The sequence below is a fragment of the Coloeus monedula genome (genome assembly GCF_965178545.1).
Source record: "Coloeus monedula genome assembly, chromosome: 9".
In the NCBI taxonomy this organism is placed as follows: domain Eukaryota; kingdom Metazoa; phylum Chordata; class Aves; order Passeriformes; family Corvidae; genus Coloeus; species Coloeus monedula.
This window is the reverse complement of record NC_138789.1, coordinates 29,762,821-29,785,467: the sequence shown is the minus strand read 5'-3', so window position 1 is coordinate 29,785,467 and position 22,647 is coordinate 29,762,821. Positions and strand designations below refer to the sequence as shown.

Here is a 22,647-nt window from a genome sequence, read left to right as displayed (position 1 = left end):
TACGCAAATGCATTTTGGAAGTTTTTAATGTAGTGATGATGATGGTTATTTTGATGGTACTATTAAATATGTGAATGTTTACACTTTAATTCCCTGTGCATTGGACTTCAGGGCTCAGCATCCTTGGGGAAAAGGTTCAGAGCAAGGTAAGTCATGGTAACATTAATTAACCAAGTGGTGATTGTTTATTATCCCTGTTCTTTTGCTGCAAACAAAAATAACTCCATCTGCAGCCAGCAGCAGATGGAGGGACAGCTTGGTACCTCTTCAGCTCCTTCAGTCCATGAGGTGAAGTTTCAGCTTCACTTCTGTGTGTTCATGGACATCTCCAGCAGCTGGGAAGTCCCAGCATCTCCTCATCCTTTGGAATTAGCAGTGTCCATGGAACTAAACTGATTTAGTGTCCATTTTTTAATTTAAAGCCTAATTTTGTGGGGAAAAAGAACCTAAAATGGTACCACAGTTTAAAAGGGTACATTGCTGTTTATGTGAAGAAAGATGTGTTTGCAGCAGATATTTTGGGGTCTTAACACAGAACTTTGAGGAAACATCAGATTTGGAGCTGAGTCCACAACTCCTAAATCTTCTCCTTAATAGTTTTCCTCTCTGTGGTGAATGAAGTCCCCTGGAAGTGGTGGTATGTGATTAAACACACTTACTCTCTCTCCATAAATAGCTAAATCTGCATAAAAATACAGATATACACAGAAAACCTGAATTTGATAAACATACTCGATAAAAATAGGAGGAAAAATGGGTTTATACATGAAGTGCCCCCCTTCTGCAGCAGCACTGAGGGTTTAGGCTGGGGAGGGTCTCTTTTTTTCTTCCTGATACTTATTTTAGGTTATTGGAGACTTCTCCCATGCTCTGTTATCCCAACAGCTCCACAGGGCTGTGTTTTGTGTGCCAGGCTCTGTTTCCCTGGAACAGAATAATCCTGAATTAGTTCTGTGTCACGGGATAGAACATGGGAACACCTGCATGGAGTTTCCTGCAGAAAGGAAAACTTCAACCTTTTTATGGATAGTCCAAGGCCTCTTGCAAAGCCCAGGGGTGTTGACAAGGCCTTGGAAGTGCTACAAGAGTCAGGGAATCTCATAATGGAAAATACTAAGGAAGGAAGGAATGGCTTTGGAAGAGATTTACAGGAAGAGGCATTAAAAATATGTACACAGTGAAAACAAATCCCAGTAGCCATGAGAGGATGAAACTTTTAATTTACAGTAGTCTTGCTCCAGGACAGGAGTTACAAGCAACAAGTTTGGTGGGGGCCAAGTGGTGCTTGAGTAAATATCCCAAAAACCCACCCCCAATCCCTCTCCCTGTGCCAGAGGAGAGGCTGTTATTCACCGTCTTCCAGCCGAGGCTGTTTTCAGCTGCCACCAAGAACCTCCTCCCAAGCTGTACTGGGATGATGGAAGGCAGCTGGGTCTTCCTTACATCCTGTTTTGGTGAAAATAATGGTATTTTGTTTCCTTGGAACATTCCTGATCCCGCAGTTGAATGAAAAAGATAAAGTCTTGCACCAGGTGTGGAAAAATAAACTTTCATTTGCAGGCTGAAATTCAGCAAAGCCTAAAAAATTGCATTCTGTAATGGGATTGGGCTGCCCTTGCAAGGTAAGATTACTGATACTTTTGTAATGTAGCTATTTCTTGGTTTAGACTCTGAAATAAGTTATTATTATGGTGCAATGCTTTGGAAAAGGGAAAGTGTATTTTGTCACTGCAGATTTTTTATGCTGCAAAATCACGGCCTGCACAACAATCAAGAGGTCAAACCTAACATGGAAAATACACTGAAAGAGATTTTTCCTGACTTACCTCAGTGTTTATAAATTATAATAAAAGACAGTAAAAATTTAAGTATTGCAGAATTAACTAGGCAGAGGTTTTTAGGGCTTTTCCTGTAAATCAATTAATTTGTAGTGGAAAAAGATTAAATCTATCCAGGGTATACTCACAGCCTGCAGCAACACTTGGTGCCATTCCATCTGTCCTGGGACACTGAACAATCCCCCTTGTTTGAGTTGTATTTGTTAAGATTTTAATTACAAGTTTTTAGGAGTCACCTTCAGTTCTCTGACAGACAATCTGGGATTTTCATCTCTAGTGTTTACTGCAAATGGTTTTGGTTTTGCAATATGTTTCCCCTGAACCTCACTAGTCAAAAAGTGCCTTCAAATTAGGAGGTACTGTACAAGAATCAGCTGAAACCCACAGAATGTTATTCTGAAAGCACTTTAAATCTTCTGGGTTTTTAAGATAATTTCCCAACCTTTTTGTAACTCTTCCCAAACCCCTCTCCCCTTCTGCTTTCCCCTCTCCAAACACAACAGGCTGAGCTGCTTGGCGCAGATGCGGATCATAACTTTTTTATTTCATATATACATTCTTAACAAAGCATCAAAGCCAAATGCTCTCTTCTTCCCCCACGTTTCAGTGAGCTCCAGGTACAAATGAACTGTTAGAAGGTCACCACTAAGTTCCCAACCCCCCCAAACAGAGATGCAGATTAGAGGGCTTCACTCTTCAAAGTACAAAATTATTTTAATTACACTACACTCTGCCCCTGCTTTGAAGTATTAATCACACCTATTTACACTTTGCTCATTAACACCTATGCACCAAGATGCAAATTAGACCAGTCAAACACTTCCATCAAGTTTAGTTCCCTCCAATGCACTGGACAAGGTTCCAAGACCCCTTTTCCTTGTGCTTCAAGTTGCAAGGAACAGGAAAGAACTGGAACAGGAGAATAAACCACGTCGATTACCCAAAGACTAAATATGAAGTGTTACTTCCCAAGTTACAAAAATACACAACTTCTGATGAAATTTGCTAGTTAATATACATTTACTCCAAGGTATGAATACAAATAACTTTTATTTAAAAAAAAAAAAAAGAAAAAAAGAAAAAAAAAGCTAATAATACAATAGGCATGTCTGAGACCTAGAGCTGCATTAAAACCACTACTGGGTGCTGTAGGCATCGCTTGCGATCTATACAAACTGGTATTTCTAAAAGGTCATAGCACTATTCTCCAGCAGAAAAATTATGGTGTGAGTCAAGTCCTATGTCATGTTTTGTTAATTCAAGTTGAGCCACTTGACACCAAAGGAAAAAAGACCAGAAAGATGAAGAATCAGTAGCTTCAAAAAACAAACAGCCGTTCCTTCCAGGTAGTTTGATGCAAATCAGAGCGAGAGGTGTATGCAAATCCCGAATATTTACAGTCAAAGTCCAGCATCACTCTACAATTTTCTTATAAAACAGTAGGTAAGGAGTTGATGTAGATGACGATGTCGGAGAAAGAGAATTCAGAAAGTCCTTTTCCTCTGTGACCTTCACTTCGGAATCATCGAAGAGCAGCCACTTCCCCTCGTACTCCTTGAGGCTCTGGAGCACGTAGAGAGCTTTGTTTTCCAGTCCGTGTGCTGCCAGCACCGGGGGCTCGCCCTGCTCTGCCCTGGGCTCGGCGCTGCCGCTGGGCTCGGCGCTGCGGGGCTCGGGAGCCGTGCTGAGGAACTTCTCGGGGTTGGGCTGTTTGCTGACGTACAGGTCGCAGTCAGACTTGCTCTTCTGCCCCCCGAGCAGTCCCACGGCCTCCATGTTCTTCTTGCTGAGCACCTTCCCCGGCGGCGCGGCGCCGTTGAGCCTGAAGGAGACCTCTCCGTCGTCGTAGTCCTCGGCCACGGCCCGCGCCTCCTCCTCGTTGAGCGGCTCCGGCTTGAGGGCTGCGTAGCCGGGCTCGGGGAGGAAGTTGCCCCTGTCCAGCTCCAGGCTCTGCAGGTCTGTGACCTTCACTGAGGCCGTGTAGTGACCGCTGCTGATGGTGATGCCGCTGTGCATGACCACGGCAAAGAGCCCGTAGGTGTCGTTGGTGGGCCGGGTGCTCCACTCCTCCAGGGACAGCCTCAGGGGTGTCAGCAGGGGCGTGTTGATCTTGGACAGTCCCCCATAGCAGTCAAACCTGGCAAGGGACACACACAGGTTACAGCTCGTGCCACAGCAGCTCCCAAAACCCCCACTTTAGGTGGCCCAGAGGTGTATCCATATCCTTCTCCCCTAAGGTATGGATGATGGGAACTGCTCCCTGCTCCCTGGCTCAGCACCAGCATCCCAAGCACCCCAGATCAGGAAAGGCGTTTTTATGACTGTAATGTTAAATCTTACAGCCCAGAAATGGTAAATTGTAACTATTTAAGAGATCCCCTTTTTCTAGTATCAGCTAAGAATAAATTTTTACATAGGGATGATAAAAGTTCAGCTGATTGTTATCATTCATGCTTCTACCTCTGCACAAACACCTCCTTTCTCTCTCTCACCCTCCTGTTTAAAAACAAACTGAAAACCTCTTCAACAGCCAAGCCTGAACCAAGCAGGCTTGGGTTTGGTTTTTCCCCTCCTGAAAGAGTCATTTACTAAATAAAGCATTCCTTATTTTACTTTCAAGTAGCTTTAATACCACTCAGAGATTGTGACTAATTTTCCTCAGCTCTCAGTGCACTGTAGTAGTGCCAGTGGTGCTCTCGTGGGATTCTTCACTAGCTGTCCTATGGTGTTCTGTTTTTTCAAACAGTTCTGTAGCTGATTTACTTTGGAAAAGCATCTAGTATTCTATAAATATTCAGTATTTTGTTCATAGCACACAAATTTACCAGGAGGGGAAAAGTCCTTTCATTACAAGGATCTTCTACAGAGTTTGAAGAGGCTCAGTGTTGGGATTTCATTATTGTGCATCAGCCTCCTTGAATGATTGTGCTCTTGATGACTTACACATTGCATCAGCCCAGATCAATTAACCCCTTTATTGAACTATAGGTTGTGATGTCCTAATAAATTCCAGGGATGACTCAGTCTTACTCAACTGTGAGGGTGTTGTAGGGAAAAATACTGGGGAGTACAGACAAGCCCTGTAAAACTGAGGTTCCAAAGAGCTCACTGCTATTATTCAGCAAAGAATAGCTCTTAAATCCAAGGAAACTGCAGCCATGGCATAACTGCAGCGACAGATTATTGTTTTCCTGGATTTAATTTTGATTCTGCTTCATTCCTGTTCAGAACCACAGAAATAAATACATTGACACCACACACAGATCCTCAGTCACTCCATTTAAGTGAAACCTCACTTCAGACCTCTCTTATCATACACGTTTCACTCCAGCAAAAGGAACACAGAAGAGCATAGAATCAGGAATAATAGAACTTAAATCTTCTGAAAATCCCTATTGTCAGCAGCCAGAAATAGAGATATTCAGAAGAGAGTCAAGAAACACAGAACTGCTGGCTGATAACCCTGGATCAGAAATCCAGTTCCACTCAAGCACACTGGGACACTCATATTCACAGAAAACAGGAAAAAGCAGGCTCTACCTTTCTTCTCAATGACATCCAGCATCAGAAAGATTTGGAGAGGAGGAAATAAGAGAGGAAATCTTTTCCTATAGCTTTTTGTTCTTCTTAATGATAAGAATCTGAAGACAGAAAAATTGCATGCCAAGTACTCTGCCTGCTCTGGCTGATGCACTTCAAACACAGCAAACCTGATTTCTGCAGCCACATCTTTTGAGACCATAAATTAGTGACATTTTACCCACTGCAGTGAATTTCACAAGACAAAAAGCTGATTTTCTCACAAATTGTTAAATTTCTAGAGTGGAAATGCTTAATTACATGTTAGCAAGTAACAAATTCCTTCTGAACAGCTTCACAGCCTGCTCACACATGGCCTGGCATTTTTCCCACACACATACACACACACACTTGCCAAAGAGAATTACTCTTCTCCAGGCAAGGAGACTTTCACACTGGCTGCTTTATTTTAAACCAAAACACTTTGCAAAGCAGCATCTAGAAAAGATGAATAAAATCCCTATTAACTGTAAATATTTACATTACCCTTCATTTCTCATTTATTTACAACTCAGTCACCAGAGAACTCAGTAGAGCACAACTGAGCAGATCAGATTTCCAGATTTTTATGGGAGCTAAAAGTTGTCTCAAGATTCTTGTCTTATTTAAGTTTAAAGCCACTAGAAGAGTTTGTTGCTACTTTTAGCAAGGACAGGGTTTTGTCCAAGATAAAACATCCAACCCAAAAATCAGGAAACTCTCTAGAAGGGTTTCCGCTTCACCACAGGTTTCTACATCAGGTTTTCCACTCTGACTTCCTTAATCTCTGGCTGGTAGCCCTTGGCAGAAAATGTACGGCATGACTGAGAGGACACATGAGGAAACCACAAGAGGCTGGATTCACTCTGACCTGGAAATTGGTCTGAGTGGTTTGGAGCAAGCACCTGAAGCTGACCAGGACAGAAGAGGTCAGTGAGGCAGGAGAGGGATGATTAATTAACCTGCCAATCCTTCCTCATGGAAACAAGTAGGAAATACAGGAGTAAATGGAAGATAATTTTCATGTTTCCTACTCAACAATGACGATTTTTAAGTGTGCAGCTGTAAGTCAATATATACAAATCAATATTTAAGTCAAATATTGTGGAGCTCAATGGAAAGACAATTTTGTATGCTAGGATTCTGGACTTGTATGGAAAGACATTGCAGAGACAGAGGAAATTTCCTTTCTACTCTAGTCAGAAACCTGGATATTCTTGTAGAGTACAAGGATGGATTTTTCTTTGTTTCCTCTCATCCCAAAGAAAATCCCTAAATTCTTAAGTATGAAAAAAAAGATAAAAAACACTCTCACAATTTCTTTCAAAACATAAGGATTGCTACAAGTAACATCAAATTGATGACTCAATAATTGAATATCAGTGATGCTGATACTATGGTGTTTTTAAAGTAATTGGTATTTTTTTGGTGTATTAGCTCCTTAAAATGTTTATCTGATAATTTCTTCCCCCAAAGTTTTAGTATTCACATTCAGGTACACACCACAGTATTTTTAAAGGAATTGGTCAGTTTTGGGGTAATGAGTGTTGGCTATTTAAAAAGTGTCTCATCTCCTGATTATCTTTTTTTCCCCACTCACATTCATCTTTTTAGTACTCACATTCAGGTAGAAACAACCTGACCATAAAATACAGATTTGTTCCATTACTTGTTCTGGTAAAGCACTTACAGCTGCCTCTGAGCTCACAGGGGATATTTAAAATGAATAAAGTTTTAAGAAATATCAGGATATCAGGTTGTTGTAAGAGTAGAGCTAAAAATTTTGTGTTCAGGAGTCTCCTAAAAGTCACTTTTTCTGGAGGTAATTTCTGCCACTACCTGTAACAACACAAAGACATTGGGGGCTGCATCCCAGCAATTTAAATTAATTCCAATCTGGAATCTTTTGGAAACATTACATAGCATTTCCAGCTCTTGAGATAAGACTTCCCTTGCTGCAGGACCCTGTTTTGTAAGGCAGGCAATGCATACTCACTCCAAGCCACTGGCAGCAAAGCACTTCAAGTGAATTGTGATCACTTCGGGCATTTTATCGAACAAAAGGCTGCGCTCGGCTTCCGTGTAGTGGTGGCAGTTCTCACAGAAATACTTGTCCTCTCCCACAATCCTCTCCACTGAGGCAAACTGGGATATTGCCCATTTCAGACTCTTCATTTCTGTTTTTGGCTCTGGAGAAACTAGAAAAGAGAATCGCTGCATTCACAGAGATGCCAATATTTACATTTCCAATGCATCCCGCCAGAAGAGCAACAAAACAAAATATGGCAAGTTCAGACCATTCCAAACCTGCAACACTGCAAGGAACACCCAGTATGTGTGAAATATGTGACGTATTTCAATCTTTGGAGCATTTCAGGAAGGGATGAAAATGTCGCTTAATGGATCTCGTTACCCAAAATTAGGATTTTTCCAAAGCTTGTTTCAGATCACAGAATTTTGTTGCCATGTCTAGAAATTGAGAGCTTGTATGAGACCAGAATTTCACTTATTAAGGCAAATCCCCAAAATAACCAGAAAGTTCCCTCTCACTTCTTGCGTTTTGCCTCCCCTGCCACCCTCACACTGCTGACAGGAACACCCGCTGTCGGCAGCACTTCACGTATGAACATCACCCCACACATTTTCATTTGAATCCTTCAGCAAAATGGGGAGTAAAAGCAGGAAAAGCTGCTCCAAATTAAGTCCATGGCAACTAAAATTAATTCCCCTAAAATTCTGAATTTCAAGATGTGTTTTTGCCAGGCTTCCTTTTGAAAATATCTAAAAAACTACACATAGATCAATAAAATTTGTGAGAGAGACCACAGGACTAACACAAACATAATGCAAATGTTATTAAGGTAACAACAATCAAAAATACTAAATTTTTTTTTTAGAATAATTAGGGAAAAAAGCTGGATTCTTGGTTTTTTTTTTTTTTTTAAGTAAGTATTTCTTGTAAAATTAAGAAAAAGCAGGATTTCTTATCCAGGAAGAAAGAGAAGACTCAAATCAAAGAAAATACCTGTTCATAAGCAAGAAAACAGGTGCCTAAGTGAAGGACTGTAGGCAGTCTATGCTATGTGTTGAGATCTGGAACAATATGAATATTATCTGGATCTGTCAATATTATCAGCACCGTGTTTCCAAAGTCTAAAGTTAATCAAGACAGGAGATAACAACCTCTAATTTTAGCCAGCACCAACAGGAGCCGTGTTTCCTTCCCAACTACAGCAGTGTCCTTCCCCACAGCTGGCTGAGGCAGGAACACACCTCACAACCCTTTTTGAGGGAAATTACTTACTTTCAGAACTCTCTTCAGTTTTAGAAAGTTCATCTTCTTGCACTGGGACACTGATGTCCTGAAAATCTTCCCTCCTTTCCGTGAAGCACTCGCACTCCAAGCACCTCGTCCTCAGCACTAACTGGCCCTGGAAGAGTTTCTCCACCAGCTCAAAGACAGCCAGCTCTGTACCTGGAGAAAGTACATGGCACATCCCTGAGCAAGGTGCACTTCATTCCAAAGGCATTCAGAACCTGGTTATTCTTGGAAAATCACTGTTACAGCCACAGCCTTTTAAGGATCTCAGTTAGGAATTAAAAAAGCAAAACAGATCACATGCAGTTTTCATGGTATCACCTGCTTGTAAGGAAATGAGGACCCCTCTGTCTTGTGGCCCTCAAACTTTAATTTCTGTTCTAAGATTGGGCTCTTGTTTTATACTTCAAGTGTGACAAGTGTCACATTCTGGAATACTGGGATGTCATCAATGCTCTGAGTGCTTAGCATGGACCATGAGCCTCCTCAAGGAGCACCACACTGTGGGTTCGCCTGGCTTCTATTTATTCTTAGTCCTCCTTTCTAAATTTAGTGGCCAGTTTTGGCCAAATCTACAGAAGAAATACAGAACTCAAAAGACTCTTCATTCCTTCAATTTTTTATAAAAACTGGTAGGTGGAAAGTTTCAAATCAGCAAGTACTGGGTTCCAACTGAAGCCCTTTCCTGAACAGACAATCTTGTTTCATTGACATAAACAAAATCCAGACCTGCCAGCCAATTAGCATTTCTAATTGGTATCTATTAGATCTAAATAGATTAGATCTTTAATACATCCTGAGTCCTTCCTAGTTCTTGGGAAGGTTGGGAATATGGAAAGATTAAGGCACTGGAAGGGAAAAAGAGGATATTGTTTGTAAAGCCACAGCCAGTGGGGTTTGGTTCTGTTTGCTCCTCACAGAAATATCCCTTTACATCTTGAATCCACTTGATCTTTCTATGGATGACAAAAACTAGTGGTAAATACAAACCTGGTAATATTCTGCCTTTTTTATATATATTATACAATGATTACAGAATGTTAGAGAGGTGCCTTGAGATCTAAGCTAAACAGGTCAAGTTCTAAAAGAAAAAAATTACAAGCACGTATAAAAATAAATTCTCATTCCTAAAAATCGTCTTCAATTCCTGAAAAATCTAATTTTGTGTTTAGAGCTCTGCAGGCTGCGCAGTCTGAAGGCTGCCTTCCCACGCATTGTACTTTCTTAATCCTACTAATTTTAAGCCCATCCACTTGTGCACCAACCTTCCTTTTTTGGTTCTCTTTCAGTTCCTTTTCCATGATGGCTTTCCATGGGAGACGCTGGTTCATGATATTCTTCTTTACTGTCACCATTTTCACACTTGACAGCTGACTCTTCGAACTCACAGTCATATTCCTTCCCTGGGTCTTTGGATCCCAAGTTTGTAGTTAACTTTCCTAGACTGTAAAATTTGGACAGAATACTGGGTTGTTTGCAGGAAGATTTTAACCAGTTTAACCTAAGGCGCGACTTTTTCTGCGTGGGCTTGGTGCTGTCGCTCTCCCCGGAACACTTGGCAATGGCATCCGTTTGGTTTTCCATCTTTTCTCCTGTGGCTTTCCTCTTGGACCTGGTTTGTCTTTGATTTTCTTCTGCTGCCATTTGCTCTTTTGATACTTTGGATTTTTTCTTGGCGTTCCCACCCTCGGCATCGCTTTTCCTTTTCCCGTTTCCCTTGAGCAGCTTCTCCTCGGCCGCGTCTCCGCCGTGGCTGCCCGAGCTGGGATCCTCCTCCTCAGCAGGGCTGACAGGGCCGTTGCTCTCAGAGTTTTGGTTGGGCTTTTCCTCCAGTTTAGCTGCAGGCTCTTCCACAGGCAGTTTGTTCAGCTCTTCCTTCTTCAGCAGCTGGCAGGTTTCCTGGATGTTCCCCAGGATACACTGCAGGACCTCCTGGGCATCGTGCTGCAGGTACCCTTCGTACATGGGGTTCAGCTCTCTGTGCAAAGGAAAGGAGCAAAGAATGAGGGTTTGTCATCCTTTGCTAACTGGGGAACGTGACTTGAGATTGAAATTAGGGATTTACAAGTCATGGAGGAGCCTCTCCAGGGTTAAAGAGAGGTCACCTCTGTCACAGAGCTGTAGGGAGGTTCAGCCTTAAGGATTTACACACACCCAGCAGTGGAGCTCCTCAGCTCCAAAGAGGATCCCTCCCCATCCCTGGCAGTGTCCAAGGCCAGGCTGGACAGGGCTTGGAGCAACCTAGCCTAGAAGAAGGTGTCCCTGCCCATGGCAGGGTGTGGAACTGGATGAGCTTTAAGGTCCCTTCCAACCCAAACCCCTCTGTAATTCAGTAACACTTCTGCAGCTAAGGCCAAGCACTGTTTTAAAGCCCTTCTGCATTACAGTCTTACAAAATCCAAATTTATTTTCAAATTTCCAACATCATGGTGGTAACAATAAGCACAAAAATCTTACTTCTTGAAAGGTCACCCCAAATTTAAGGCCATCTACCTTTCACCAGACTCTAAAGCTGGGCAGTGTAATGACCTGGAAATGTCAGGATAAAATTCTGTCAGCATTTAAGGTGATTTGTACCTGAGGGTGTTCAGCAGCCTCCGGGGCTGAGTGGCCAATTCATCCGTGTATTTTTCTGGGTTTAGGAGAAAACTGGCTTGAAGCTGCTCAACTGAAAGGATCAAGGAGTGCAAACTGCAGATGAGTTCGTAACTTGCCAGGGGATCTTCTTTACAACTTCCCTGCAATAACAATGTAATAAGAGTAAAAACACTTGCATCAGTTTCATCTGTCACAACAAGCTACACTTTTTCTCTCCTCCCCTCCCTTGGTTTTCTATATTTGACAGAATTTTTTGTCTGCTATGGGAGGCAGGTGGATTTCAGACAGTATTTTGGGTTTTTTTCAGGTAGGAAACAAACATAAAAGCCCAATTAGCCCTTAGTTTAAAATCCCAAATCATCCTTGCCCAAACTCCCATTTGCATCCACTCCAAACACTGTATCATAATTATCTTAATGCCAGAAGCATGGTCCGGTATCTTTCTCAAATTTCTTCTGTTAGACTTTAAAACTTGTGCTAAAGTTCAAAACAACTCAAATACATCTTCACCTGAAGCAACACTGTAGAAAACAATGCTGAAAAGCTTCTTAAGAACAGAAATCGGTTAAAATTTCACTACATTCAGGGCAGCCTCACTTGCAAGGTTACAAATAAAGAACACGTGGGGACCTGTTACCTTTTCTGCCTTTTGCTCTCCTTCATCCTTTGAAGATTCTCTCTTCTTTGAAATAATGTTATATAAATGTTTTACTCCAGTTTTAAAACCAGGACAAAAATATAATACCTGAAAGCAACAGTTGAAAACACGAGAATAACTCGAGTAAGAAGTTATTCCACACATAAATGCACATTTATAATCCACACAGCTGTGCACCTCCCCAGGCTGTGCACAGCACACAAAGATCCAGGATTTTTCACAGCAGGGAGGAGCCCTGAGTATGGAAACTGAAGAATTACCCAATCAGGACAACCACAGTGCACACATTTCCTGCAGCAGCATCTTTTTTCCCCCCACTGTAATTGGATGTCCTTTATACTGCACTCAGAATAAACTGATTTCACCCATTTGTGCTTAACCAAAATCTCCCTTTTTGAGCTCCCCTGGACATGGCCTCACCTGCAGGACACTGTTCAGGTAGCAGGTGTTGCCCAGGTTGTTCAAGCCCACAAAAGGCAACATGTTGTCTTTTTTCTCACAGCTGACAAGGGAGGGGGGCTGTGCTGCAGGAACCACCTGGTCACTGTGAAACAGAGAATCTGGGTAAGAAACACTTTGGAAAACCACTCCTTCATCTGTCCCCACCTCAGAGCCACCCTAGAGAATTCAGCATTCAGAAATGCAGATCAAAATCATGGCAAAGTGTGTCTGAATTCACACTGGGCACTCCAGCACAGACTCCTCACCTCTGACTCCTCAGCAACCCACCCAAAACCACACAGGTTTCCAAAGCAGGAGGCAAATCTGCTCTAAGTTCCAACACATCAATTAAGGAGACTGATTTAAAGGACCAAAATGTTCATATTTAAATACTTTTGTATGGTTTTTGTTCCTTCATAAGGCAGAAAAAATGTGCCTAGAACATATTTTTATCACTGTCCTCTGCTTCAGAGTCACCCCACTACATTTCTGGATGCAAAGCAAAAGCATAAAACCAGACAAAAAAAAATTTCAACCCCCCCACAAAACCAATGAACCTGACACGCTATACACTAATTATTATTATTAATCACTGATATAAGTGATTAATACACTGTAATGACGCAACAGAACCAAATTTTAAAGTCTCCAACTATTTTTAACTGACCACAACTTTCTTTTTCCCACTTAAATCCCCTCACCAGCAATGAAATGAGTCGGTAGATTTGCTCAGGGCCTGAAAAGCCCCAGTGAATGACAGCCAGCCCCACAATCAATTCCTTTCCTTGCAGCAGAAACAACCTTTCAGATCCAACACACATTCATTAAAGCTCACCTTGCAGAAAATTAAACATTAATGTAAATAATAATATAAATAGCTAAGGCACACAATGACTACTTATATCAACTTGAAGCAAAGCAACTTTTTCAAGTGATCCCAAAGTTTGTGCCAACTACACACAACCAGTGAGGCGAAGTTGTTTCCTTAAAAGAATTATCAGAAATTGTTTACGGTGATTAATAAGTTTTTAAAAAGTAACTTCGGCAAGTGATCCCAAAGTTTGTGCCAACTAAACATCCCCTGTGGGTCAAAACTGCTTTCTTAAAATAGTTACAGAAATTGGTTGCAGTAATTAGTTTCTTCAGTTTGATTAATTTGGCTCGACGGTTAATTTAACGTAAGTGCATGTTAATTTAATTTAAGCGCACGTTAATTTAATATAAGCGCACGTTAATTTAATTTAGCGCGTGTTGCAGCACGCTATTTATGCAAGAACACGAAACCGAAAGGAGTGGAGGATGGAGCACCACGAGACAGACACAACATCGCCACAAAAACTTCTCCCGCGCGGCACTCACATCTCGGCGCCTCTGAACTCCGCGCCCTTCTGCTCATTTTCCTGCGCCTCGGTGAAATCCAGCGCTCGCTTCGTCTCCTTCTTCTGAAAGAGCTTCAGCGACAGCCTGTTCTTCTTGGAGGGGCTGGCCCTGGCGCTGTCGCCGGGCAGGACGCCGGGCATGGTTCCTGCGGGGCGCGGCCGGGGCGCTCACACCTGGCGCGCACACACACACACACGCGCACACCAGGCGCCATTTACTCCCCGAGGGGGCCGAGCGCGGACCCGCCGCCCCCCGCCCCGGGCTCGGGCCGCCCCCCCGCGCCCCCCGCATGTTCCCCGCGGCCGGCGGGGCCCGAGGCCGCGGTGCGGCCGCTCCCCCTCACTCACCGCTACATCCCGGCCCCGCTCCCGCTCGCCGTTGCCATGGAGACCGCGGGGACACCGTCAGCGAACTTGGCGCGTTTTTTTCCGCGCGCCGACGAGGACCCCCCCGCCCCGCGCGCGCCCCGCCTCGCGCTGCAACCCCTCCGCCCCGCCGGCGGCCGCCCCTCGCGAACGCCGGAAAACCGAGCGCGCCGCCGGGGGAGACCGGCGGCTAAAAGCCATGCCGAACGGCGGCGGGGCGTCTGCCGGGAGCCGGTAGCCAGTCCGACGGCGGCTGGGCACCGGCGCGCCGCCGCCACCGGCCCCGTAAAGCTGCCGCCGCATCAGGCAGCGCGGCGGGCAGCCCGCTATGGGTCCTGGCTGGGCGCGCGCGGGCGCTGGTAACGGCCCGGCCAAAGGGCTCGGGTTTGGGCTGTACCATTTGCGCGGGGAGAACCCTCCACCCCCCCCTCGCCTGCGGGAGGTGGATTGGTCCCACTGTGGCCACGCCTCCTGAGAGGCTCAGCCAATCAGAGGCGGCGGCTCCGTTGCCCACCCCCCCCCCCCCCCCGAGGGCCCGGCCCGCAGTGAGGGAGAGCGGCTCCGCAGGAGCCTTCCCGCGCTTTTCCCATCAAAAACCGGGCATTCCACCGCGAATTCCCATCGGATCCCGGCCTAAAGGCTCTACCAGCACACCCGTGGAGACAGCAGTAAATAATAGTTGTCACCGAGGCTGTTAAGGCTGCAAAACTGCTGGTTTAGGGAGCGCCACGCTCAAAAAAAGATGGAATGTGGGAAAATACTGTAGATTACTGCATTCTGCTCTTTAAACTGGCCCCTCCAGGACCAGTCTATACATAAAGGGTGTACATTGCTTATACATAAAGGTTTGCCAGCAGGAAAGTTTCTAAGTTTTTCACGTAAGATATTTTATAGGATTAATTTCATAACTTAGAGCCATACCCAGGTCTGGGCTTTGAGGTGAATTACCCCAAATGTGAGCACTCAAAAGCTGAGGTTCCCCAGGACAAGCTGCTGCTGCCTCTCCCAAGCATGGCCTGTCAAACACTAAACCAAACTGAACCCCACAAAACCACTTTTTTTGCAGTCTTGCAATATTTTTGGATTTTTTTTTTTTTTTTTACACTGCTGCATGAATTCACTATTACAGCAGGTCACTATCCCTAAATACTCATATGAATTATGGAAGGAATGGTGTCTATTCCAGCAGTCACGGACGTGCTCTGCTGCTGCACACGTTTTGATTTCTCTTGCAGGTAAAATACCCATGTGTGCCTGCCCACCCAAGGAACCAAGGCTCAGATTCTGAAGGCGAATATATTGATTAATTTCCTTGGCCTGTGTGATCCCCAGAGCTCTGAAGCTGTTGGGATACTGCATTCCCACTGAACATGGGTGGATTTCCCCCAGAGCTCTGCCATGTGAACTTTAGCTCAACAAACACTGCCTGAGGTCCCTGCAGTTAATAGACACTCAGGACTACAGAGGTTCTTTTGTGTGAGATGAGAGTCTTATCCAGGTGGGTGGTGCCCGGAGGTCGTGGAAGTGCTTGGCTGATTAATAAAGTGTTTAATTAAGTCTGTGTTACGCTGCTGGTTCGAGTCATTGACCGAGGAGTCGCTTCACAGGCAGCTGGAAGGTGCTGGGCAGTCAAACCCGTGGCTGTACTGAGACAGGGTGAAATCTCTGAGTGTTTGGGCCTTGGGACTGGATTCCAGGCTGGAATGAGCTCCAAGGGCAGGGCTCCAGCTGCTCCAGGCTGGCTCAGTGTGATACAGAAGTGCCGTGACCGAGGCCGTTCATCCCAACCAAGGTCTGCCCTGCCCAGTGTGTGCTTTGCAATCTGCTTCGGCAAACATGAGAGGAGACTATTTATATCCAAGGGTTTTACAGTCTGAGAGTCTAAATCCACGTTAGGTAATTCCTCATTCCTTGTGTTAGCTAAACTCCAGGTGTGCTTGTGCCTAGGAACACCATCGGTGACATCGGAAGGCCGGGATTTGGGTGCAGAGTCAGGCTTGTGGACATTTCCAGGCTCGTGGACATTTCCAGGCTCATGGTTTGACTTTCAGGGGCAGTAACTGAGTGAAGGAGGGAAGGGAGATGTTTGCAGAGCAATTTTGAGAGACTGGAGTGCATTTCCCATGGTGGTTGTGGGGCTTTGGACTGTGTGTTACATTTTTTTGGCTAATGAAGCAGCCACCTCAGTTTCCATTGATATAATCATTATTTTAATCAACAAATGCACCTGCCACACGAGCAGTACAGAGGTAAAGCCAAGACAGGGCAGCACCTCTCAGAATGCTCACTCAGCACACGTTTGGAACAACTTCACCTGCTCATTACCCATGGTGTGGGGACAATTCCCAAATCGTCCCCTTAAAGAGGCTCTGTGCCATCCTGTGCTGAGCTGTTGAGCAGCCCAGCAGAGCTCAGTGTCAGGTCTGATTCCTAGATTTTTAAAACTAAAATTAAAACTTCCTGGTTTACTTTTTCTACTGGTAATTTCATCTGATTGCATATAGCCCTTACCTTGCTCTAAATAATTTCCCTCCCTTAATATACTCACAAATTGCTCCCTAATTCCCCATCATCGTTATTTTGACCAAACCATGCATATGTAATTTTTAATTTCCACTCTAAATTAGTTCTCTCTGGCTTTGAGAGACAAAGCCAATATAATTATGAGACATTCTGAATGATATTTAAGCTTCCCCTCTGACACCTGGATGGAAAACTGGGGTGAAAACTTAGCTGCAGGTCTGACAGATGATTGATTTTTAAAATTAGGCAGCACAGTCACACATCTGCTTCTTCTCTCTCACCTTTCTCTGCTGAGTTCATCAACTGTAATCCCGGTCCAGATCATTGTTGTATCCAACAGTTTAGGGCACAGGAAACAATCCAGGCAGTGCCACCACCTGGATGCCCAGGACAGCCTGGTTTGCTGATTCGTTACAAAATGCCCCTGAAGCCATGACTTATTTATTTTTGGGAAGCAGAAGCTCCCCTGGTTGGGAAGAAGCTTCACCCACCAGCCTGACATGGGGCTGTGCTGCCTCAAAGACACCCACACAGCTCCATCTCAAACCAGCCATGCAGCAGCTCCTTCCCACCGAGGAAAAACCCTTGGCTCCCTGAAATGTCCTCTTCACCAGCCTCACACCCTCTCAAATTTTTATGCCCCCTCTTAAAATACGGCTCCCTGTCAATGGTTAATGCGGGGAAATTTTTCCAGCAGGGAAACATTCTGTTTAAATGCAAGGAAATGGGGATTATTTTTTTCTGTATCTTTCCAAACCCCCAGTAACACCTAATTAAATATTTATGGCAGCTTAGCACGCTCCATAAAGGCACTGTTGTCTATAAAGGCTCTGAAGCTTCAGCTCCATACAGTAAAGGAGTGTTTCAGGCACAGGCCAAAGAAGGAGCAGGTGCAGCAGGCAGTGATTCCTTACGTATGGTCCTGAGGCACTCCAACGCGCAAAATCAAATTATGTCTGATACTATGGACTTCACAGCCATGTGTTATAAAAATAGCTGTGCTGGGAAACCAGAAATCTCCACAGGCACAGCCAAAAATAACCACATGAAATGCCTGGAAGGAGCAGATTCCCCAGAGATGGGATTTCTGGAGTCTTGGAGGCAGCCTCCAGTACAGAGCACGATTCCCAGCAGGGGAAAACCCCCCCCACCTTTAGCTGTTACTGAATGATATAAATCAGCTGCCAGAGCCTGCAGCCGTATCAGTGATAGGCCTATAAATCTGTCAGGGCTCTTGTATTGTTAGAATTATTCTGTGAATTTTGGTGCAAATTGTGTGCAGACAATGTGCTCTTTCAGCAGGCTCGGATCACCCGGGGACCTCGGGGTGGGAAGTTCTGCAGCCTACGCCGGGCAAAACCCATTTAATTCCTGAGGAATACGACTCTTGGTCAAATTCCCCACACAGAAAAGGTAAGAAACCATTCAGACAAATAAGAATACTGACTATGAAATGTCAGGACAGGACTGGCTTCAGGCAGAAGGAATAGAAATGAGTATTTAGGGATTTTGTTATTTGGTGATCCCCACAGTTCATGCAGACTCTGTGCCCTTTCACAGCCAGAAACAGGAACAAATTGTCCAACTTGCTTTACTCCACAGGAAAGGAAATCTGACTCTTCCCACAGCAAGCAGCCTGGGAACGTCACAAACCCCGAATTATTCCTGCTTGACGAGCTACATCTGCTTTCAGAGGATCTCAAATCATTTCATAACCCTTTCTTTAACTTCGGTGCTGCTGCCTCAGGGCATGTGGGAACAATTTGGCCACTGCAGAACTCCAGTCCCTGTGAGAGCAGCACCTCTGCAGGGCTGTGCCTGGCTCTGGCAACAAAACAGGATGAGTTTGGGCAATTTGATGTCAGACTGAGAGGGTGAGGCAGCAGCAGAGCTACTGTCTTCTGTCAGGGGTGAGATCCTACTTTGGGTCACAGAGCGACTCCTTCCCACCTGGGGACTTACAGCAGCTTCACCCTCTGCCAAGTAAAACCTGGCCCAAACCCCTGACCTCTGGGGCCAGCTGTTTTCTGGCATCCATAAAGATACAGATTTTAGGGAAGGCAGGAAAGAATAAATCAGAGATTGCTACAGTTCTGTAAACTCCATGGAAAGCCTGCAGGGAACTCCTTTTAATTTCAGCTTCAGAGGGCAAATGTCAGCTTGGAGGCCTGAGCCACAAACCATGAGCTTGTCTATGCACAAACCATAACAAGTTCCTCCATGTGGGTGAGTTTATAAGTTTGGAGGTCAAGGTATTTAGCTACTGATAGCACAGCCTTGGCTCTCATTTATCTCCTTCTTAGGAGAAAACACAGTTGGATGTGATCTGTGAACTTCCTAGAGCTACATATGCATGTGTGATATCTAAGGAAATAGCAATAATTGCACCCATAAGGTAGAGATAAAATAGATTAATTAGTTCATAACAATATAAACGTGTGGTTCTGAAAATCTGCCAGAGGCAAGAGGGTTCTGTGGCCAGGTCTGAAACAGAACATTTCTCCTCAGATCTCTCTGAAAGCAAAGCTGCAGAAAAAAAAAGGGATGTTCTGTATGTGGTGCTGTTGCATCCTTAAGCGTGTTTTCCCCAGCTTTTGCCTGTCTGTGCATATTTTCTTCCACAGCTCACATCCTGCTGCTCTGTTTGATATAAATATGGATCCAGAGCTTCTCTGGTAGCAGAGGCAGTGCAGTTTGCTATGGGCTGGAATTCACATGGGAAGGCAGGTGCTACACTGCAAACCATAACCAAATAAAAATATACACACCATCTCTCCCATCTCTGTTTGAGGTCGGAATAACATCTCTCAGAGCTGTTACTCACTCCTGGAAGCAGAGGAAGGAGGAAGCCCGACCTGCACATGCTTGCACCATCTGCTGGCAGCATCTCCACTGACAGACATTCCTAGGAGGGTTTCTGTAATTCCTCATCCACACCTAGGGACACGAGCCCACCATTATAAAGGTTTAAGATTCAGGTGAGGACTTGCTTTTATCCACAGCAGAGCCATTTCTGCAGGTTTTAAGGAATAACACAGCAAAGTGTCCGTGACCCCAACACAGCCACCTCAAGCAGGGAGCTGCAGAGGCTGTGCCGGTCTCGTACAGAACTGTGCCAGGTCTTGTCCCCACCACAGAGCCTCTCCTCCTGAATTTCTGAACTCCCTGCTGGAATCTCAGCTGAAGAATGGGATCCTTGCCTATCCCAGAGACTTAACAGATATTAAAATTGAATGCTGTGTTTTGTTAGCTGCCAAAGACATCATCATGTGAGTGAACGAATAACTCAAGTGGAAGCGAAACTTGATGAAAGCCTTTGTGATGTTGAGGTGTGCAGGGGTAAATCAGTTCCTCCTTCTGCCCCATCCCTTGGTACAAGAAGTGGGTCACAGGAGGGAGGTGACCAGCAAAACCAACATCTCCTCACACAGGCTGCAGTCTGTGGAGTTCACAGCACCAAAAACATCATTAAACACCCTTGCTTGGCTTTTAAAGAGAATTGGCAGTTTTAGAACAGGTAACATCTTTATCCCTGTGAAGCCAACAGGTCACATTTGACCCTTCAGCCTGGAGGATGGAACTGGAGGAATCTCTAGGGCTTTTCTAGGTGCAGCTCCCTGGGAGGATTACAGAGAAGTTGGCCCCTGAGTCATCAGGCACTAAACCACTACTGAGGGGCAGAAATCTCAGCGTGGTGAGTCAGTGGGAGTCAGACCATGCCTTGGAGCAGAGGGACAAATGACATAGGAGTAAAAATCCAGGAAACCAAAGCTAAGGCAGAGAACAGCTGAGCCTCTCTGTTACATGCATGGGTTCTCTCTCCTAAGAGGAGCTGTACCACAGTAAGCCCAAGTTCATGAACACACACCTGTCCACAAGAGATTTATAGAAAAATGGTAACCACTTTACAAGGGACAAAGGAACAAAGAAATTCCCTTTGAGTAGATTTGGAGTCTATCAATGGATGTGTGAATTCCAGCTGTGGCTGTGCCAGAGCCACCCGAGCTATGAGCAACAGCAGTTCTTGTTCTTCACAGAATCCCTGACTGGTTTGGGTTGGAAGGGACCTTAAAGATCATCCCACTCCACCCCCTGCCATAGGAGGGACACCTTCCACTATCCCAAGGTGTTCCAAGCCCCATCCAACCTGTCCTTGGACACTTCCAGGGATGGAGCATCCACAGCTTCTCTTGGCAACCTAAATGCTTGCAAGGACATAACAATTCCTTTTTGGGACCACGACTACAGCAAATTAATTTGCCAGGGAAGCCCACGGGTTTGATATGAATGTCACAAGGGTGATCCATGTTCCATAAGTAAATGAAGCCTTTTTCATATCACTTTGGGGATCACAGGATGTGCACAACCAGGGTGCCACAGGCTGGTTAGTTCCTGGAAGCTGTTTCTTCTCCTGGACACAGAGGTTGTCTCTACCCTGCACAATTTTTCCTGCCTGCATCCCGCTGGCCGGGATGTGTAAGGAAGCGCTGGGTTTGGGGTGTGAAAGGGGATGCACAGTCAAGTTTCACGATAATCATGGCATGGTCCATAAACCCCTCCCAAATGGAGCTGCTTTGCTGGGTTGATATTTGTATTCCTGCAGCACCCAGATACTGGCAGAAGCATTTTGCCCCGTTCATGCTTCCAGACAAAAGTGGAAGGCCACAGGCATGGTGGGTGGATGGGGCAGGGTTTTGGCATTCCCAGACCATACAAGGCAGCTCTGTGAGCACAGCAGAGGGGCAGAAGTTTGCAGAGAATCTACAAAAATGGATGTTGGCACAAACGTGACATCCTATAGAACAACAGCAATTCTGTGACTTTCCAAAGGGGCTCGATCACATCAGCCCCTGCCCCGGCACTGCAGGCTCTGGACACAACATCAATTCTGTTTTCCTCCCAGCATGCGGCAGGAGCCTCTCCCTGCTCCTGTTGGGCTGCTCTTGGCAGCTGCAGGGCCTCCAGGAGGGTCTAATCCCTCCCACCCCTGTAGGGAAACCTGCTTCCCCAGGGAGTCCCTTCCCTATCCAAACCGCCATCCACCCTCCGAGGCGCTGCAGCCAGCCAGCAAATGCCAGTGCCTCTCTTAAAAAACACACATCAAAGCTAAATCAGGTGGTGAAAGGCTGTAGGAAACCACATTCTTCTTGTTGTTCTTTTCCCCTCTTATATCGACCTTTGAAAAGGAGCCCTTGGGCAGATCCGGCGCGCAGCGTTCCGGGCAGCAGGGCTGACCTCCTGCCGTGGAATTTCACCTAGTAATTTCTGTGGCACAGAGAAATCCTTGGAGCGGCTTGCCTGGCTTCAGAAGAAAATGTAAGTGCCTGTGGCTTGACAAATAAACAATCTGAAAGCGCTTAATGACTCACAACCTCGCCTAAGAATAGATGAACTCTGCAAGATGGAAATTCAGTGCAGAGGACGAGGCCTCCGACACCACCCGAGCGGGGAGCTGGAGGACACAGGGGAAGATGGGCAGGGAGAGGCTGTGGCTGCATTCCTGATGTCCCCTCCCAGCTCCTGGCAAGAGGCTTCTTCGATAGTCATGTGCATCAGCCGCCTTGGAGCGCTCCCCAAATTCTCCTAATCCACTTTTAAACAAATTATCAGGTTTCATTTATGCAGACAGCAAAGTTCTCTGTGTTTATCCCATTTTGTTTGAAAGCGCCATTTATCCTCTGGGCTTAAAGAGGGGTCACACAAGTGATCCACATCTCCATATTACACTTCCAAGCACCTACAGCTCATGGAGAAGACTCCTTTTCCTCCAGTTGTTGAGCAAGTGAAACCTCAGTGACTGAAAAGGGGAACTAAGTTTGACTGTTTCCTGAAAAATGGGGTTTTTTGGTAGTTGGTGCTTTTGTGAGGCACATTTACAGAAATGTGTGCTGTGAGCTGCCACCCCAGCTTCTTACCCCCACACACACACCTTTGAGTACTTTGATCTAACCCCAGGGAAAAGAGAAT

The 22,647-nt window shown here is 45.2% G+C and overlaps 1 protein-coding gene across 2 annotated transcripts; it reads right to left on the bottom strand.

The window, feature by feature from the left end:
- Positions 1-2,374: 2,374 nt before the first annotated feature.
- On the bottom strand, positions 2,375-14,269 carry USP1 (ubiquitin specific peptidase 1). Of its 2 annotated transcripts, none has more exons than XM_082287338.1 (9): positions 14,140-14,269; positions 13,772-13,965; positions 12,392-12,515; positions 11,951-12,058; positions 11,293-11,453; positions 9,981-10,693; positions 8,701-8,871; positions 7,393-7,594; positions 2,375-3,975 (listed from the first exon to the last, which is right to left on the bottom strand). In XM_082287338.1, exons 2-9 carry the CDS (start codon positions 13,930-13,932, stop codon positions 3,252-3,254), a joined length of 2,364 nt encoding a protein of 787 aa, XP_082143464.1. In that variant the 5' UTR covers positions 13,933-13,965; positions 14,140-14,269; the 3' UTR covers positions 2,375-3,251. The 2 variants fall into 2 exon arrangements, with proteins under 2 accessions (XP_082143464.1, XP_082143465.1); XM_082287339.1 differs by having other exon boundaries at positions 13,772-13,937; positions 14,140-14,215.
- Between the last annotated feature and the right edge of the window lie 8,378 nt (positions 14,270-22,647).